The sequence below is a fragment of the Schistocerca cancellata genome, chromosome 12, assembly GCF_023864275.1.
Source record: "Schistocerca cancellata isolate TAMUIC-IGC-003103 chromosome 12, iqSchCanc2.1, whole genome shotgun sequence".
In the NCBI taxonomy this organism is placed as follows: domain Eukaryota; kingdom Metazoa; phylum Arthropoda; class Insecta; order Orthoptera; family Acrididae; genus Schistocerca; species Schistocerca cancellata.
In genome coordinates, this window is record NC_064637.1 from 107,047,085 (window position 1) to 107,064,596 (window position 17,512).

General features: G+C 39.7%; 1 protein-coding gene across 1 annotated transcript in view; it reads right to left on the minus strand.

Annotated features, from left to right (window-relative positions):
* Positions 1-17,512, minus strand: part of LOC126109736 (calponin homology domain-containing protein DDB_G0272472-like) — a 71,695-nt gene that overhangs the window by 29,489 nt on the left and 24,694 nt on the right. The window contains exon 6 of the mRNA XM_049914789.1: positions 11,685-11,841. Coding sequence (XP_049770746.1) covers positions 11,685-11,841 — 157 coding nt within the window. The remainder of the gene's footprint in view (positions 1-11,684; positions 11,842-17,512) is intronic.

The window sequence follows — 17,512 nt, forward strand, 5'->3', positions numbered from 1 at the left end:
ACCACAACCATGCCACTGGCTTCTGACTGTCATTGGGAGTCAAGGCTTGTAGCAACTGCACACGGTAAGGCTTCAGCTTCAGCTATTTCCTTAAGCTCAAATTGCGCATACCATCGCTGAATGGAGTTCGCACTTCGTGGATCTTTGTTAAACTTCGTTCTGAAGTGCCGCTGTGCTGTTATAGCAGACTGATGTGAAAGCATTTCCAGTGCAACAATACACTGTTGTCATCTTGCCTAACTGTTCAATGCTGTGATCTTGTTGCAGAAATCTGAAGTGTGGGTGCAACAATACAAAACTTTCTTAGTTTTTCTATATGAGTGTTGAGATTTGTGACAATATTTAAATAAATATAGCTGCAGCGGATTTATGAAATTGCTTCAGTCATTTACAATAACTTTGTACTGGAAAGGTCAATTTGTTAGATATTTGTTGAACATGTATTACATTTGTGTGACGTTACAACCATTTTCATGACTGAAAATTTCCTTTGTATAAATCAAAATTAAATCCAAAATGCACAGACTTGTGAAATTCAGCTCGTCCTGTCCATCTGTGAGAGGTAGCATGCCCTAAGATAATAGCATCCACTTCCTCAATTTTCATAAAGTGTTTGATACAGTTCCATATGTCACCTAGAGAAAAAGGTTTAGGCTGGTGCGTACGTTTGCAGGACTTTTGTTTTGCATGCTGGTATTCTGGTTGTTATGGCTTTATTTATTGATTGTTACTTTTTATTTGTAGTTCACTGTTGCTAGCTGTGTTTACATGTTTTCATTTTGTCATCTGGAAATAGTGAGTGGAGCTGTGGACACTAGAAAATGGAGTCCTGAGTGGAGAAATCAGAACATTTCTGACATATTTTTTTGTTTGGGTTCAATAGAGGAGTGAAGCGCAGAGGCAGCCAGAAACATTTGTCATGGAGAAAAATGCCATTCAATAGAGCATGATAAGAAAGAAAATGGTTTTCTCATTTTAAGGAGGATCATTCTGACATTAGTGAGTCTCCACATTCAGGAAGACTTTCAGCTTTAATGAAGGTTTCCGGAACGAAATGTTCGCTCTGCAGCGGAGTGTGCACTGATATGAAACTTCCTTAAAGATTAAAACTATGTGCCGGACTGAGACTTGAAACTCAGGACCTTGGCCTTTTGCAGGCAAGTGATCCACTGACTGAGCGACCCAAGGATGACTCACAACCTGTCCTCACAATTTCACTTCTGCCAGTAGTAGGTGAAGGTTGTTTAAATGCACTAATCCACAACAATCCACGTCAGTGTACTCGAGAACTGGCAAACGTGATGAACTGTGATCACAAAAATCAGCAAGTGGCACTATGTGCACCTCTGCTTACTTGTTGTCAATTGGCTAATGAATAACACCGACCATTCCTATCCGGTAGTGTTACTGGTGACAAGAAATCGTGTCTTTATGATAGCATAAGGAAAAGAAAGGAACGGCTGAGCAGCAACTCCCTGAAGAAAGGCCTGCGTGCACATAAGATAATGTTACACATCTGTTATCTGTTAGAGATTTACTGCACAGGTATTATGCTTGTGTGTTTGTTATGACCATTTTTGCGACATAAAATCTCCTTTATATAAATCAAAATTGAATCCAAAAAGCACAATGTCGTGAAGTTCAGCTTGCCTTGTCCATCCCTGAGAGCTAGTGTGCTCTAGACAATGGCACCCAGTGGCTCTAGGCGAAGTGTCAGAAATTCATAAAATTGTTGAACACAATAAATCCGTAAGAGTCCAAGTGTGTCTACAAGCATTTATTTGAGGCTTCAGTCAGCTGAGCTAAGTTACAGTGATGTAGTACCACAGGACACATCATAAGCGGAGTCACTTTTGTGTAGTACAAGGGGTATTTGAAATCTGTTCATTTGATGGGGTAAAACTGTGAAGCTCAATTAAATGAAAAATTGTCTTCTACCTGTCCTTTTGATGTTAATGAATCACCTTCACGTGTTATGTTGATAATACCTGTCAGCATAATGATGATTTAAAACTGAAAGTAGTAAAACATAACAAAAATAAGTAATATAATATTAATATAACAGCTTTGGTGGTTTTAAGATCTGTTTTCTGAATAAATTAAAAACTACGGAGAGCTCCCTACAGATAGTTCAAGCAATAAATTTTAAATAAACATTGGTTGGGTTCGGATCTCACCTATCAACTGTAAATACAATTGAAGCTTAGGTGAATAATGTATAGTAAGGGTATGAAAAAAGGCCATTTACACTTACCGATTTAAGCAAAGAACTTGGCTCAGTATCATGACATAATGATCAAAAATTTAGAATACTATGACCCTGTGATAATTCACTCTGTTTATTCAAATCTTATCCATGCAATAGGTCACAGCTTGTTTATGCAACTATGCAGAGTTCAACAATACTCACAATAAAAAGAAAAATATCCCAAGACTCTGTCCAATTGTCTACATTAATTACTGTTTGAATTTTACACCATACAAGAATGTACTAAATGCGGATGCTATGGCTCAAATAACTGCAGGAGAAAATTTACAAAGTTTAATGCATAACAACAAAGAAATGGTGCAAATGACTAATAACAGGTGTCACGAAATGATTAGTCACAGGTGTCAGGCCAATCAGCTGTGCATTAACCACAAAAAAACAGGAGAAATAATCTTTGGCCTCACAGTAATTAAAAATGAAAATAAAACAGTGAAATTACTTGGATTGGTCATAGATCAAAAACTGTCTTGAGAAGGACACACAAATTATCTGCGCAGCAAATTAGGTTGTGTACATTTTTAACTGGATTTGGCATAACCCCCCAGGAGTTCAATGTATTTTCAGACGGCAGAAAAAAGCAACTAGATGTATTAGGTTTAGCAACCAGAAAGTATTGCAGAAACTACTTCAAGTGTCTCAGCATTATGACAATGCCTTGCATGTATGTGTATAACAGTTTGAAAAATGTTAGAGAAAATCTGGAAAAACTCAACATCATATGTGATGAGCATAAACATAATATTAGAAACTTGGATTTGGCTTCCTCAGAACGTGGTATAGTCCATAATCACTGTAAGTTACTAAGCACAAAATTCTTCAATAAGTTACCATACTCTGCTCGTACAGTACCACCAAATAAATATAAGAGCATATTGCAAACTAGGCTAAAATACAATGAATTCTATTCAGTTGAAGAATTGATAGAAAATAATCATTCTAATATGAGGGTTGATTCAAAAGTAAGGTTCCCAAACTGGTAGATCCACAAGGAAAGAAATTGGGCAAAATTCGGCAACACTGTTGTGTACAGCAGATCCCCCATTCTCAGTCACAACCTTCTTCGCTTCTCTCCACTGCTCAGTGTTTGCCAAGCAGCCAACCACAATGAAAACTGAGAAGTGTGAAATCCATGCAGTTATCTGGTTTTAACATGTGGAAGGGATCCCACCATACAAAATTGTGCAAAGTCTATTGCAAAAGGTTTATGACTGTTCAATACATCCACAAATGATGTAGGGAGTTCACTGTTGGCCACGTGGACATTCATGATGAAGACCAGCGCAGAAGACCCTCCATTTCAGACGAGACTGTCACAAATATTCAGAGACTGCTGCTCGAAGATCAAATGATCATCATCTGTGAACTGGCTCTTCAGGTTCCTGAATCTTCTGCTAGCTCAGCTCAGAGAATTTTGTCTGCAAAGTTGTTGTATCAAATGGTGTGCATGTGGTCGGTCCCACGAATACTTACAGAAGCCAAGAGGAGGCAACCTGTCAACTGTGCCCATCAATTTATTCAAAACGTGGAGAAAAGAGGGAGGAATTGTTGATCTCAATCATTATGGGTGGTGAAAAGTGATGTTTCATGTCATATCTGAAACAAAACATCTATCACGCAAATGGTGGCACTTATTTTCTCCCAAAAAAAAAAAAAAAAAAAAAAAAAAAAAAAAAAAAAAAAAAAAAAAAAATGCAGCTGCTGACAAAGAGACAGTGACTATAGTTTGAGATCATATAGAGGTATTGCTGGTCGACATTATGCCACCTGGAATGACAATAAATTCAGACAGATATTGCAACACACTAAGGAAACACAGACAAACGATCCAGAACCACTGCAGGTGAAAATTGAGCAAAGGAATGATGCTGCTTCACAAAAACCCCATGTCTCTCATCAAACTCAAGATTTACTGCAAGGATTTGGCTGGACTGTTATCACCACATACATGTTTTTTCTAAGTCAGAGGTCTCCAAACTACGGCCTGCGGGCTGAAACCGGGCCCCGAGGGCCGGCAAACCGGTCCGCATTAGCTGGCCGGACATCCCCGGTATCCGGCCCGCCATATATTTGAGGTGGTACCTAGACTGCCAAAAATTGACTTTCGACGCCTATCACAACCAATACACCATGGTCAGGTACGTTCACCAATCAAAATTATGTAATTAAATAAAAATCGTAGTTCGTTTCAGTGCTAGCTATTCCCACAACCTTAGATTTTTGCGATTTCATCTTTCCTTTAGCCTTACATTATGGTGATCATGGAGTGCTAGGGTGCTTTAATCCCACTAGGCAGATCTTGGCCCTTATGACTTCGTGGAGGAGTCAATGTGGCCCGCAGACTAAAATGTTTGGAGACCCCTGTTCTAAGTGATAGAGAAAACCTTTTAGTTCTTAAATAAGCTCATTATTTCCTGTTTATGTAATTGATTGTTACATAAAACTTGACTGCAGTGTAAACTCTTGTGAAGCCAACAATACGAGAAATAATGACAGACACATAAAGGTTCTGATTCTATAAAGCAATCTAGGATTAATTCTACTGAACACATTTACGTTTAACAGTAGCTGTAATTTGTTGTTAGTATTCTTTAAGGAGATACGTTGCATGGCAGCTTCTGACTGTTAATGTACAACTTGAATTTAAGAGACAGAGTTTCTGCTTTCAGTACTGCTCATAGACACATACAAAAGTACACACACCATCGTATCTTTTGGAACTAATAGTTCCCTCCTCAAGAAGGAGAGTTTGGGGAATGTTAGCAATGAAGGGTCGTTCACTTGGACCTACTCTCTCCCTGTCTTCCCATTCATCTTTGGCTTCCCTCATCCCATGGTCTGAATGAACTACCCTTCCTTTTCAATTTTCCCAAACCTAACCCTCTCTCCTTCCCAAGAAAGCAACCATTATTCTCAAAAGCTAGGACAGAGTTGTCACTTTTGCACGCGTCTAATGGCAGTATTGAAGTTTCACTTACTAAAGACAAGTATTATCTAACAATTCAGTCTCATAATTTGACTGTTTCCTCGACTGAATTTCCCTTTTGACATAATCTTTAACTTGATTATTTCCATGTTCTTGAAGGCTCTCCATGATGCTATTTACACATAAGGATTTGCACTATGTGTGAATGAACAAATGAATGTTTCTATATGTTATACTTCTTTTTATTTTGTTTTAAAATATTACCAATTTTGAATGCTCAACACATTTATGATGCCCAAATGTGAGCAAACAAGACTGCTTTCCTATGGAACTTTTTATTACAGTGTATTAATAAACAATGAGCAAGTGAGACAGGATTTAGCTTATTCCCAATGTTATTCAGCCCGTACACTGAAAAGACAAACTTCAACAAAAGCAAAACAAAGAATGCAGTCAAATTAAATAAGGTGATGCTGAGGGAATAAGATCATGAAATGAGACACTTTAAAGTGGTAGACAAATACAGTGAAACCCCTAATTTACGTTTTCGTGCGGTACACACTTACGATACGCAAAACTGAGGAAAATGTTAAAAACCTCCCCATCCCCCCCAAACAAATAGTGAAAACACATGTAAAATCGCAATCCTCTCTAATATTTTGTACAAAATCTGTCTAAGTGAAGAAAATTAAATCGACAATACAATCCTCATACAAAAATTTGTGGTAATGAATTTCATCAGTTTTATCACAAATGTGTGACAGCATGTAAAAACTCATCAAAAAGTTGAAATTGGTATTTGGGTTCAAGGTAATTGAGCTACTTTCCAATATGCTACAACTACATACTATAAATTCAAAACATGCATTTTTGAGAGATCATCCTTTGTGCTCACTCAGAAAAAAAAACAGAATTGATGAATATATTGAATTAAACCAAGAACATCACAGCAGCTAAGCGGTTAAACAATAAGCATAAATGTGTCCGTCTGCTTAATGACATACTTTGTCAATATTGCTGGTATTGTTTAATGCTTTTCTTACAAGCTGCACTTCATTTATGTTCACAACTAATAAAGTGTGATTTTAGGCTTGATGAGAGAAACAGAGATGCGAAAAAAATGTGTTTACTTCCCAAATTGACATTACAAGCTTATTAGAAGTTGGTTCAGTGAATTTCCGTACACTGTGTAAAACGTAAATTTGAAAGAAAGCTCAGGTGCTACAGTTTCGCATCATGCCCTCTATTGCTGCTGTCAATCTTTAATTTCTACAGTGTGTTGTTCTATTTCCATGTGACAACTATGTCATAGCAATCCTTTGCATGGAAAGAATATCTTCTGCACTTCACAAAGTGCTTTTACTCTTATCTGCTCTCCCGTTCCTGAAGGGCCACTCCCACTGACCACACATCCAGTAGGTGAGATAATTTTAGATGTGTTAGTGTGGTGTCGTTGCTGTGCTGGCTATCGGGTGACTTAACAAGTCACCAGCCAATAAGAGTTCAACAGCCAGAAATGGGCAATGTTTTCTCGATTATGACCAAGAATATTCTTCGAGACTCAGTGTTTGAATTTAAAAGGTTGATGATTGATATTGTTGCTGAACACAGTATACCAGAAATACATGCAAAAAGATGAGACTGAGTTATAAGTGGCGCAATAAAAGATGGTGGTTAGGCCCTTTGTCACATATTGTCTCAGTCCGGAACACTTCATGTCGACGGTCTTGCTCTTCCATTACCGCTGCAACCTAGCAGTAGTTGTATCATAACTGCATGGAGAAGCTAAAAGTTGCAGGTTGTATTGGCAACACTGATCATTGATTATGTCAGCATTTCCTGTCTCTCATCTCCCCTCTCCACAACGGCCTAAAATATTCCATTAATTCTGTCACCACCTGTGGTGCGAACCACCTGTCTTTCGAGTCACTTCTAACTTGTTGAGTCACATCAAATGTCAATAGTATGAAAATAGGATGAAGTCAAGTGAATCGTCAAGTAATGACTTAGAATCAAGGTAAGCATTACTAGAAAGAAATGTAAAATTAGGGAATTTTTATCATTGATGTTATGGATTTTTCACAGAGGCTACAAATTTAAGGTGTAGAACTTCGAAAAATTTAAAACTGGAGAATGTAAAATCAGAGTTCCACTATTTGGGCAGCAAAAAACTGATGATGGCTGAAGTAGAGAGCATATAAAATGTAGACCACCAAAGGTGAGAAAAACATTTCTGAAGAAGAGAAATTTGTTAACATCGAATATAGATTGAAGTGTATCTTTTCTGAAAGTATTTGTCTGGTGTGTAGCCTTGTATGCAACTGAAACGTGGATGATAAACAGTTTACACAAGAAGAAAAGAGAAGCTCGTGAAATGTAGTGCTACAGAATAATGCTGAATATTACACAGGTACATCATGTAACTAATAAGGAGGTACAAAACAGAATCAGAGAGAAGAAATATGCGGCACAACCGGACTAGAAGGGATCGATTGATAGGACACAATCTAAAATATCATGGTATCACCAATGTAGTAATGCAGGGAAGTGTGGGGGGTAAAAATTGTAGAGGGAGGCCAAGAGATGAATACAGGAAGCAGATTCAGAAGGCTGTAGGTTGCAGTAGTTATTCAAAGATGAAGAGGCTTGCACAGGATAGGGTAGAATGGAGAGCTGGAGCAAATAAGTTTTTGGACTGAAATAAAAGCTTTGTGGTTTGCCAATGACGCTGTAATTCTGTCAGAGGCAGCAAAGGACTTGGAAGAGCACTTGAATGATGTCTTGAAAAGAGGTTATACGATGAACATCAACTTGTGGAACGTAGTCGAATTAAGTCAGGTGATGCTGAGGATATTAGATTACGAAATAAGACACTAAAAGTAGTAGATGAGTTTTGCTATTTGGGCAGCAAAATAACTGGTAATGGCCAAGGTAGAGACAATGTAAAATGCAGGCTACCAGAAGAACAAAAAGCATTTCTCAAAATGAAGAATTTGTCAACATCCAATATCAATTTAAGACCACATCTGTAGCTGAGTGGTCAGCGTAGATAGTTGCCATGTGGAGGACCTCGGTTCAATTCCCAGTACTGCCACGGATTTTTCCTTGGTGGGAGGACTGGAATGGGGTGCACTCAGCCTCACGGTGCCAATTGAGGAGCTACTTGACTGAATAGTAGCAGCTTCACTCACTGGAAAATCTGAAAAACAGATAGGAGAGCAGTGTCCTAACCACATACCCCTCCACAGCACTTCCACACGAAGTCACAAGACGGAGGACGGCTCGATGATGGGTAGACCACCGTCGATCCTTCAAGGCAATTTAAGTGTCAAGATATCTTTTCTGAAGATATATTTCTGGAGCGAGCGCTTGTAAAGAAGTGAAGTGTGGAAATACACAGTTCAGACAAGAAGAGAAACTTTTGAAATGTAGTGCTGTAGGAGAATGCTAAATATGAGATGGCACAACTTGACTAAAAGAAGGGATCAGTTGATATGCACACAACACTAGGCATCAAGGGACAGTCAGTCTGGTTCAGTATCGTCACCAGAGCACATCGGAATGCGGCAGATGAACTGGCATGGGTAGCACAGCAAAATAATGCAGATACCTGCCGTGGAATGCACACACGATGAGTAGTATGGGCAGACCTGCTGACACAGGTGTTTACCTGTGGCAGTATCTGGGCAGGCTAGTGCTTATGCTGAAATCAACTACCGCAGTCACTGTCTTGCACACTGTGTCAAGTGTTGTCGTCGAGTCCTCAGTTGGCCTGTGCCTGCTGTGTGCTGAGTTATTGCCGTTGAACACAGCGAGTTGAATTTCCTGACGGGGTTCTGTTCCCTGGCTACTACTGAGCCACCATAGGGCTGTGAAATACCCACACTGACCCTGTACTGTAGCAGCATTGTTATGTCTTGTGCAGGTACTAAAGGAAGTAACTGTGCAGAGTAAAAACTGTATGGGAAGAACACGGCTTGAAAACAGTAATCAGGTTCAAATAGATGTAGCTTGCAGTAGTTATGCAGAGATGGAGAGGCTTGCACAGGACAGAGTAGTGTGGAGAGCTGCATCAAACCAGCTTTCAGACTGAAGACAACACCATTAATGAACAACTCTTTTTCTACCTCAAACTAGCTCCTTACGGTGTTAGAAATTCCAACTTTTTTTATCATCTCAGTGGGAGAAGATAAGCAATATACCACAAACAAGTTCTTGTGTTTTGCTATATGGGAACAATGTAGTAACTTCCATGTAGCTTATCTGAAAAGTCACACGGAGGGAAAGAATGCAGAAGTATGTCACCAGGAACGGGACCGATTTCATAGGTGACCAGATCTGACTGAATATATTTAAATTTAGAGCACTAGTTTCTTTTCTTTTGTGTCTGACATATTTTAGCAGACTATAACAACACCTCCAACTGACTTAATCGATTTTTATTACATTTGTTCTAGCATAAGAACACAGTCAAAGGTTGGTAAAAGTAAAACAGTCATGCAGTGATACACCACCTAGCCTTGTGTACGAAAACCTGTTCACTATGGGCTGTACACAACACTTACATACGATTTCTTATTTTTAGTGGTGTCTCACTTTTCTTTCTCCCCAATATTTCTTCATTTTTTACTCTGTTGTTTCATCTGTAAAGATTCTTCTGCATTTGCTGTTTTCTCTCTCTTGGAAACCCTCAAAGTTCTTAATTTTGGTTCAGTAGTTTTCTCTGTTTCTGATATCTTCTTCAGAAACATTAATTTTTTCACCACTTTTTGTGTTCCATTGATAAAGTTATTTTTTTGTTGTTGATGTACTGAAGTATTTGTTTCATTTAGTTCGCTTTCCTCTATTCTTTTCACAGGTCCAAGGAAAATGGCACTTTTTTCAGATTGTGCCTGCAAGTTTTTGGATTTTTCTATAGAATTCTTTGTTGTTCCTTAATTCTAAGTATGTGACAAGGAATAATATACAAAAAATGGAAAAGAGAAGTGAGAAGCTGTTTGACAATAGTGAGTTTACCTTTAGGAAAGGGAGGCACCAGAGGCAGTTGTGACACTACAATGATAATGGAAGCAAGACTTAAGAAAAATCAAGACATGTTCGTAGGATTTGTTGACCAAGAGCAAGCAATTGTCAATGTAAAATGGTGCAAGATGTACAAAATTCCTGGCAAAAAGAAGGTGTAAGCTATAGGGAATGACAGGCAATATACAATATGTAGGCTACAATAACCTGGAGGGAAAAATAAGAACTAAAGACGGAAGTGCTCAGATTAAAAATGGTGTAAGACACGAGGTGCAGTCTTTAGTGCCTACCATTTAATCTACACATCAAAGAAGCAATGAGAGAAATAAAAGGAAGGTTCACGAGTGGCATTAAAACATACAGTGTCAGGATATCAATGATAATATTCGCTGCTGAAATTTCCATTCTTATTGATGGTGGTATAGAACTACCAGACCTGTTGAAATGAATGGATTCAGAATAAACCAAATAAAAATAATGTTGAATAGCAGAAATGAGATTCGTGATGACTTAGCACGAAAACTGGAGACCATGAAGTAGATAAAGAGAGGAATTGTGCAATCTTGATAGCAAAATCTCACATGACAGATGAAGCAAGGAAGATAGAAGCTGACTCGCAGAGGAAAAGAGGGTGTCCCTGGCCAAAAAATAGTATCAAACATAGGCTTTAATTTGAGAAAGGAACTTCTGATATCTTATCCCCCTTTACCTTCGTATCTGCATTCCACTGAAAATGCAAATGGTATGTCTGTGTGCCATGTCTGGAAACAGGCTCATTCAATTCAATCATGGTTCTTGCCATTGACAACAGTAATGCATACCTTACCCTTCACCCTCAGGCTGGGATTCAGTAATCCTTGGTTTTTCTTCTATAGCAGTGTTAGTGGTACATTAACAGTGATACACAGCAGCAAGGATATGTTTAATGATGAAGAGTTGGCCGATATGCATCTCACATACAGGTTCAGAGAGCGCAATGGAAAACGACACAATGACACTTATGCTGAGCTATTTCCGCAATGAGTAGCCACATTGTAGATGCTCTGATTGTTGTGTTACTCTGTGTTTTGTGTTGTCCATGTTGGAGATTTCATCTAACATGTTTTTACACTGTTGTGAATGTATTTTCACATAAACAAAGGTATTGTATGTGGTGGAATGGGCCCTGTCTGAAACTGAATAAAATAATATAAACAGAGATAAGTGGGATATAAACCCGTAACAAGCCACTGGAGACAATGGGTCACTTATCTGCAAAATACTCCAAAAATATTCCTGAACTTCCTCCAAAATTTTGTTGGTGGAACTGGGCTACCTTGCACAACACAAAAGGAAGTGAGTTAATGTAAGATGAGCAATCTGCTAACAGCAAGCTAAAGCAGACTGCAACTGCTCCTCAAAGAAATAACGACAATGTAAACAGTAATGTTAAATACTTCTTGGTTGTTAACATGGCATCTGTCGCCTTACCTATTCTGTTCGTTAACAGTTTCAGGATTCTCCTGCTTCAGTTGTATCACTCTTATCAGTGGCATCGTTACGGAGTGGTACCGAATCATCGGTCCGACAAATGCCTTCTTCACGGCACGGGCCTTCTTCTTCTCGAGTTCCAATTTCTGGTGCTTCTCTGCAAAAGATTTATAACAGTAATAAAACATTAAAAAACTCTTCAACTATTTCTACATTCTTCTCAAAATATTCATACAGCTGACAGAAAACACATAGTTATTATATCGGATTACTGATTATACAAAGTGGCCAGGATAAAAAGGCTTCAACTTATATTGAATGTCATATTTGAAGCTGTCTGTGTGTCTTTATTTCTTAATGCTAAGGCAGCGCTCAATTGCAGTCACGTGATGTCGAGCTGCGGTTTAGGGATCAGTGTTGCATCATCAGAAGTTTGTTGTGAATACAGTTCTGCAGAATGCCTTTTTCAATCAAACAAAGAGTGTTTATTGTTGAAACTTCTTTTGAACGTGAATTGTTTAAAATGTTGGACGAAAGGTTTGTGATGAAATACCCAGAGACAGCTGCTCTTCCAAGAACTGTTGTGCAGAAATTGAGCACTAAATTTAGAGCAACAGGTTCAGTCACTAACATCAAACATAACTGTGTAAAGAAAGTTTGTTCGCCAGAAAATACTGAATGTGTTCACAAGACTATGGTAAGCTCAGGTCAGACTGGTGAAGGGAATCAGATGGGACCTTTTAATGGAACCAATATTCACCATAACACTTAGCATGTGGGTGACGGCTATGTGGGGTAGCCGTGCGGTCCCAGGCGGCTTGCCACGGTTCGCATGGCTGCCCCCGACAGAGGTTTGGGTCCTCCCTTGGGCATGGATGTGTGTGTTGTCCTTAGCGTAAGTTAGTTTAAATTAGATTAAGTAGTGTGTAAGCCCAGGGACCGATGACCTCAGCAGTTTGGTGCCATAGGAACTTACCACCAAAATGTGGCTGACGTAATATTACAGAACTTGTGGGGAATGAGAATGTGCAGTGGGCATAATATTACATCTTGCCAATTATGCTGATTTTCCAGTGTCAAATGTATATTTAAGACTCCTATAAACTGTGTCAGATCTACAGGCTTTGTAGTTTCTGCTGTGACTGCCAGATGATAGTATTGGTAAAAATTAGTTATTTTTGAAACGTCTGTTATGTCTCTTGTTTTGTAGGTACTGTTGTGTGTGAATTTCTAAGGGACCAAACTGCTTAGGTCATCGATCCCTAGACTTACACTCTACTTAAAGTAACTTATGCTAAGAACAACACACACACCCATGCCCACGGGAGGACTCAAACCTCTGGTGGGAGGGGCCTTTGTAAGTAGTAGTTGACATTCAAGTTCTCTCTTTTTCATGTGTTTTGCATGCTTATGAGTCAATTTTGTGCTGAAAATATGAAATGAAGAGAAAACATTTGAAGAAAATAATTTCCAAAGTCCTTGATGAGTCTACAGATGATGAAAATGAAATATTTGGTGACAATTCAGACGACATATCATCTGAAAATAGTAGTAATTTCAGGCTATTCAGAAGATCAGTTGCTGCATACGTTTATCACATTATTTTCACAGATTGTGTTGTTACAAAGGAGTCCCCTGCAGGTAAATCTGGACACGAATCTGAGCATATGACTCCAGTGAGTGTAATGTTAGACCACGTATCTCTACATCTTTCAATTTGTATCACACTGTATGCCACTATGAACGCTGAATTTCGCTTTGATCGTATGTTTTATGTGTTTCTTTAGATTTAAATTGGTTGTGAAAGAAATTTAAACAGAAAGTTCATGTTTCCTTATGTATATTAATAATAGAATTCCTTTTTCGATTTTTTTTTTCTGCAATAATTACCACTGAATTGAAGTTCATCTGTGTATTCAGAATTTACACTAACAAAACCAAAACATATGTATATAACATAGAAAGTCCAATAACCCTAAAAATATTTTGCGATTCCAACTACATATTTGTACGCACGGATTCCAACTTCCCAAAAACCACGTTTTAGTCAGTCTACAGGGAATGGCAGCAACCTACGAGACCAGCACTTTAAGTGTTAAGCAATTTATGGAAATCATGGGTAACATATACATGTTGACAGTTGGATGGAGTTTTGAACTGCTATCTTCCCAAATACAAGTCCAAAGTCTTATCATTGGACCATCTCACTCGGTAACCCAATCACGATAACTTCTGTGGGCTTTACATATTTCAAAATTCTTCAGCACTTCCTTTGAATGACTATTTACAAGGAGAATTTTATCATGTGCCTAATCATAGCAAATAAGTTGATGTGTCAGGTTGGTGCTAATAATTTCAACAGTACAACAGTGATTTGTTGCTGTAGAATAATTTGAAAAAAAAAAGAGATTCTGCAGAGGATGATGCAAGTTCTGTAGATTTCGAGTCTGGTCAGCTGAAAATTGCACTATCTGAAGCTTTCCCATGGTAGTAAATACGAGGTGCATTCAAGTTCTGCCTCCGATTTTTTTTCTAATTAACTACTCACCAGAAATTGATGAAACTGGCATTACTTCTCGACGTAATCGCCCTGCACACGTACACATTTTTCACGACACTGACGCCATGATTCCATGGCAGTGACGAAGGCTTCTTTAGGAGTCTGTTTTGACCACTGGAAAATCACTGAGGCAATAGCAGCACGGCTGGTCAATGTGCGGCCACGGAGAGTGTCTTTCATTGTTGGAAAAAGCCAAAAGTCACTAGGAGCCAGGTCAGGTGAGTAGGGAGTATGAGGAATCACTTCAAAGTTGTTATCACGAAGAAACTGTTGCGTAATGTTAGCTCGATGTGTGGGTGCGTTGTCTCGGTGAAACAACACACGCGCAGCCCTTCCCGGACGTTTTTGTTGCAGTGCAGGAAGGAATTTGTTCTTCAAAACATTTTCATAGGATGCACCTGTTACCATAGTGCCCTTTGGAATGCAATGGGTAAGGATTACGCCCTCAGTGTCCCAGAACATGGACACCATCATTTTTTCAGCACTGGCGGTTACCCGAAATTTTTTTGGTGGCGGTGAATCTGTGTGCTTCCATTGAGCTGACTGGCACTTTGTTTCTGCATTGAAAAATGGCATCCACGTCTCATCCATTGTCACAACCGACGAAAAGAAAGTCCCATTCGTGCTGTCGTTGCGCGTCAACATTGCTCGGCAACATGCCACACGGGCAGCCGTGTGGTCATCCGTCAGCATTCGTGGGACCCACCTGGATGACACTTTTCGCATTTTCAGGTCGTCATGCAGGATTGTATGCACAGAACCCACAGAAATGCTATCTCTGGAGGCGATCTGTTCAACAGTCATTCGGCGATCCCCCAAAACAATTCTCTCCACTTTCTCGATCGTGTCGTCAGACCGGCTTGTGCGAGCCCGAGGTTGTTTCGGTTTGTTGTCACACGATGTTCTGCCTCCATCAAACTGTCGCACCCATGAACGCACTTTCGACACATCCATAACTCCATCACCACATGTCTCCTTCAGCTGTCGATGAATTTCAATTGGTTTCACACCACGCAAATTAAGAAAACGAATGATTGCACGCTGTTCAAGTAAGGAAAACGTCGCCATTTTAAGTATTTAGAACAGTTCTCATTCTCGCCGCTGGCGGTAAAATTCCATCTGCCGTACGGTGCTGCCATCTCTGGGATGTATTGACAATGAACACGGCCTCATTTTAAAACATTGCGCATGTTTCTATCTCTTTCCAGTCTGGAGAAAAAAAATCGGAGGCCTTAGAACTTGAATGCACCTCGTACTGCTGAGGCTTCCTGGCATAGAACAGGATGGTGTGGCTGACTCTATGCAAAACGTCAGAGTACTACTGCCAACGACAACTCTTTTACTGCTACAAATATTCATAGTAACACAGATGCCTATGTCTGGTAAACGTTTATAAATTTATATTTCAATGTACAGTACACTGACCAACCCTGGTGCTGTTGTGGGCATGTGACACAGTAACAAAAGTACCTAAGCAGGGCAGACATGGACAGGGGATCACACTAGTGAAGATATGGGCTACAAATTGGGAAATCCATTGAGATAAGTGACTTTGGCAAAAGGAAGATTACAATTATTATGCAGAGCCTGTGAACAAGTATCTTGACATGGGCATTAATGGCAAAAAGTAGAAGAACAGTAAAACTATCACTAGATGCTCAACGGTTGGATGTTCACAACTCTTCACAGAATGTGGGTTTTGGAAGCTTGTGTGCTCTGTAAAATAGGACAGATGGTGATCTGTGCATCTCTGCCAAAAAAACACAATGCTGGTGTAAGCACAAGTGTTTCAGAGCACACTGTTCGTTGTATCTCGTTGAACACGGGAGGTCCGCAGCAGACCATCACGGTGTATTCACATGTCGACCCAACGACATAGCCAATTATGACTGCAGTGGCGTAGCACCATTGGGATTCGACCACTGATCAATGGAAATGTGTTAGCTCTTTGCGTGGCTCTCACTTTTGATACACTAGATTGATGTTCATTTCCACAGATGCCGTCATCAAAGTGAACGGCAGCTCGAAACGTGCAGCCTGCCACGGACGCAGGCTGGAGGAAGCAGTATTTTGCTATGGGAGACATTCTCCTGCACTTGCATTGGACCTGTGGCAGTACGTGAAAACACGCTGACAGCTGCGAACTACTTGCATCTCTTCACGCTTGACGTCTCCCGCGACAGTGATGTCTTCTTTCAGCAATATAACTGTCTGTGTCTGGGAGGCAGAACCATACGATGCCATCTTTCAGCAATATAACTGTCTGTGTGTGCGAGCCAGAACCATACTACAATGGTTTGAGGAGCATTATAGTAAACTCACACCAATGTCTCGGTGACCAAATTCGCATGACGTAAATGCTGTGGAACCCATCTGGGTGACTATCAGGCACCATCATTGTGTATGCAAATCAGTGACCCGTTATTTATGTGAATTACATGACCTGTGGAAAATCCAGGACGGAATGTAACAACTGTTAATGACCTGTGCATACACATTAATGCCGCATGCCTCCATAAACTAACTTCTCAAATATTCTTATGCAGTACAGTAGCAGAAAACGTGCTACTGACAGTTCACATCCTGTAACAAAATGAGTGAGTCATCTGAGGATGAGCACAAAAGCTGCTGGTAAGTCTTCTGCACTGTACGGCCACGGTCCAAGAAACTTCTCGGTTCCAGATGTTTTAACCAGAGATGTGCTGGACATTTTCAGAGGTGTTCCTGGTGACACTGAGTCTTGCTAGCTGATGAGTCAGATGTTGGAGAGCAACTTAATCTTCGGAGGTGCTCCTAGTGACGCTGAGTCTTACCGACTGACAAGTCGGACATTGGAGATTGACTTAAATACTGGTCTAGTTTACAGGTGATTAGCATAGATAATCCTTGTCGTAGATAGAATACTGATTTTTGCCTTTGAAGGAGAAAAACTTATCAATCGATTTCGCAGAGCCACTGTCCGTATGTCCCTCAGTTTCATAGCTTCTTCTTTTCTGTTAAAATTATCCCCACACTTATATATTTCAATGGCTTCTCTGTACTGCTTGTGGACACAATTTTGGTTTCAGAAAACTTTGTTTTATGATTTCCTGACCTGTTTTCCATAGTCAGCCTAGTATTCGAGCTTCTCTTCCTAGTTACAATGTTGACCTTTCCACCTGTACACAGAATCTTATATATTCCACATGCCAACAGAGGAGGGTCTTTACCCTTTACACACTGGCGTGCTTGACATATTATCTTAGATTCTCTAAGAACTGGTCTGATG